The following is a 2555-nucleotide window of genomic DNA, read 5'->3' as shown; positions in this document are numbered from 1 at the left end:
CAAATTTTGCAAGCCCCCATAACATTTGTTGATGATCATTTCCATGAAGTTTTAGATTTTTTTGAAATTTTGATATGTTTTCTTGCGTGGGTGCACCGTGAGTGCACTGAGATTGGGTGTAGAAGAACCACTCTCTAACAACTGGGACTGCAATCATAAATATGCAACCTCTTATTACATAGAGTTCTATATCTATTAGCCCATCATTCAGATATATCTATATGGCAGATCTCGTGTTGCTTAGTCAAGATAATTCGGATGGTAGGAGCGGTGGAGAAACCTGAAATCGGCGTATCCAGAGCCAACATCAGTAGGACTTTCCATGGCCGCATTCTTGAGATCTCTTAAGTTTCTATGCATTGTACGAAGGTGCTCATTCAGCAGTCTCTTGCTCAGATCTTGTGCCTTGAGATTGAGATTCCACATGGCTCTCTGAGACGCAATGTCGCCAGCAGTAGGCTGCTGTTGGCTCGCGTCGGTATTTGCAACTTGAGGTTTCTTAATGTCATATTGCATAAACTGATTGAAAACAGAAAACGAACAGTTAATGGGAGGAGATATTATACAATCCAAAGCGAGGGAACATTCCAAGAAGAGAAACAGGAGGAGGTATTATGCTCACCGGCGGCGGCGGCCCAAGGTGATGAGCTGCCTTTCCACGATTGAAAGGGTTTGTGCCTGGCGGGGGCATGTTTGTGTCGGCGATACTCTACAAAAAAACTGATTTTTTTTTTTTACAGCGGAAAGCATACCTTTATTTGTACTGAATGATCGCCATGTCCCTTCCAAGCTTCGGCAAAAGGGAACGAAGCTAAGCTCTACTTGTTAATCTGTAGCATACTATTCGGTTCACCCGCAAAAAGAAAAGAAAAGCATAGTATTCGGTTGCTGACTACAAGCGCACACAATGGGAAGAACTCTACTGGCGCACCTTGATCTCCTGATGGTCTAATTAACAAGTGATCTTATCCACCATACATTGAAGGCACTTCTGTGCCGTCCTCTAGAATCATTCGTGTGAGACGGGGGCTAACCCCATACTATCCTCTCACATGTAGCCCTTTCGAACACATTTGAAGCCAACACAAATTTGTTAGCATTGGCCCCAACCATTGCTCGCACAGTTGGCTACTCAATCCCTTGGGTATTGCATTTTCCACAAACGCAGCGAGAATGATACACTGATATCCGGCTTGGTGCTTTTACCTGAACATTCTAAGTGATGCTTGCCCGTGCACACCCATGAGTTCAACTTGGTTGGCTAATGGTTCGAGAAATCTTTTGCCATATAATTGTTCACTAGAATCTCGAATAGCCCCCTGTTGATGTTGGCACTTCGCCACCAGACTCTTTCACTCTTAAGTGTACTATTCATAAATTTGAGTGCCTGGTCTTTGTGGCATTTTGTCTCCAGGTCATCCTTAATAAGATCCACAAGTAAATAATACTTTTGATTAATCCAGAAAATTTCTTTTGATACATTTGAATTTTCCCAAGAAAGGCATCCATGAAATATTGCGTTCTTTCTCTTGCACTAATTGTGGGTGCTTGCTGGTGGTAGACATGATGAGACGAACTGTCGGCCGGTCTTTCGAGTTCCTCTGACATTGTGGTTGCAACCTTGGAAACACCAAGTGCATATTGCAAAGAGATCCAATAGGTTCTTCCTTCCTCACTCTCATTCCAATCATGCAACTGTGTGCGTCATAAACTCCACACAATACCAAATTCCCTGGTCGAACATAATAGAGGAGGCCACCTATAATTCAAAACATAACAACACTTATTAGACCTGGTATGGTACACAACGTTTCTTTTGCGAGACTATACTAGAAAGAAGAAACTAAGAAAATAATATTAGGATTATACATATTGGGAAAAAATGTGTGTTATTAACAATTTTAATTTTATGGGAACATGAATCTTCTTGATGATCTGTTACTAGTTACTACTGCAGACCTACTCTGTAAATGTGCATCACCCTCTTCGAGTGGAGACAACCATCTGTATCATGTTATAGTAGGTTGCGTATGAGTGCTTTATAGCATGAAGCCCCCCGCGTCGCCCTCCCGCTAGGGCGGCTCAGGTGGAAACCCTAGCCCCCGCCGTCGGGCACATCCATCCTCCCCCTCCCCTTCGCTGCCGCTAGAGGAGGTCGCCGGGCGAAGCCTCATGCGGCTGATGACGGCGATGGAGGCTCTCTTCCCTCCCGCGCCAGATCAGGTGAGGCGGGTCACCCATGGCGCCGGGGCGATTTTCTCCCCTGATCTGCGTCGCGGCAGCGCGGCTGTTCGTCTTGGGCGACGGCGCAAGGTGGTGGCGTGGTGTTGGGCGGGGGCGGCAGAGCTGCTAGGCTTCGAGGAAGATCTGGTGGCGCTGGCCGTTCGATGGGCTCGCGGGGTCGTGGCGGCCTTGGTCGCGGCGGCCCTGGAAGGTGGCGGCGGGTGAAGCTCAGGCTTACCGCAGCGTCATGGCATGGTGTTGTCCGTATCCAGGGCGGATCTGCATCGCCGATCTCATGGTTTGCCACGGATTGGTTCAGATCAGAGACGGTG

The 2555-nt window shown here is 47.0% G+C and overlaps 1 protein-coding gene across 1 annotated transcript; it reads right to left on the bottom strand.

Moving 5' to 3' along the window:
* Positions 1 to 207: 207 nt before the first annotated feature.
* LOC147972610 (uncharacterized) lies at positions 208 to 915 on the bottom strand. The gene is made up of 2 exons (XM_087523376.1): positions 602 to 915; positions 208 to 519 (listed from the first exon to the last, which is right to left on the bottom strand). The coding sequence occupies exons 1-2, from the start codon at positions 689 to 691 to the stop codon at positions 241 to 243; spliced, it is 369 nt and encodes a 122-aa protein (XP_087379502.1). The 5' UTR covers positions 692 to 915; the 3' UTR covers positions 208 to 240.
* Between the last annotated feature and the right edge of the window lie 1640 nt (positions 916 to 2555).

Source organism: Triticum urartu, chromosome 5A, assembly GCF_056163025.1.
Source record: "Triticum urartu cultivar PI428250 chromosome 5A, HENAU_Tu73, whole genome shotgun sequence".
Taxonomy (NCBI): Eukaryota; Viridiplantae; Streptophyta; class Magnoliopsida; order Poales; family Poaceae; genus Triticum; species Triticum urartu.
Note: the sequence above shows the minus strand (reverse complement) of the source record. Positions and strands in the feature narration are given on the sequence as shown.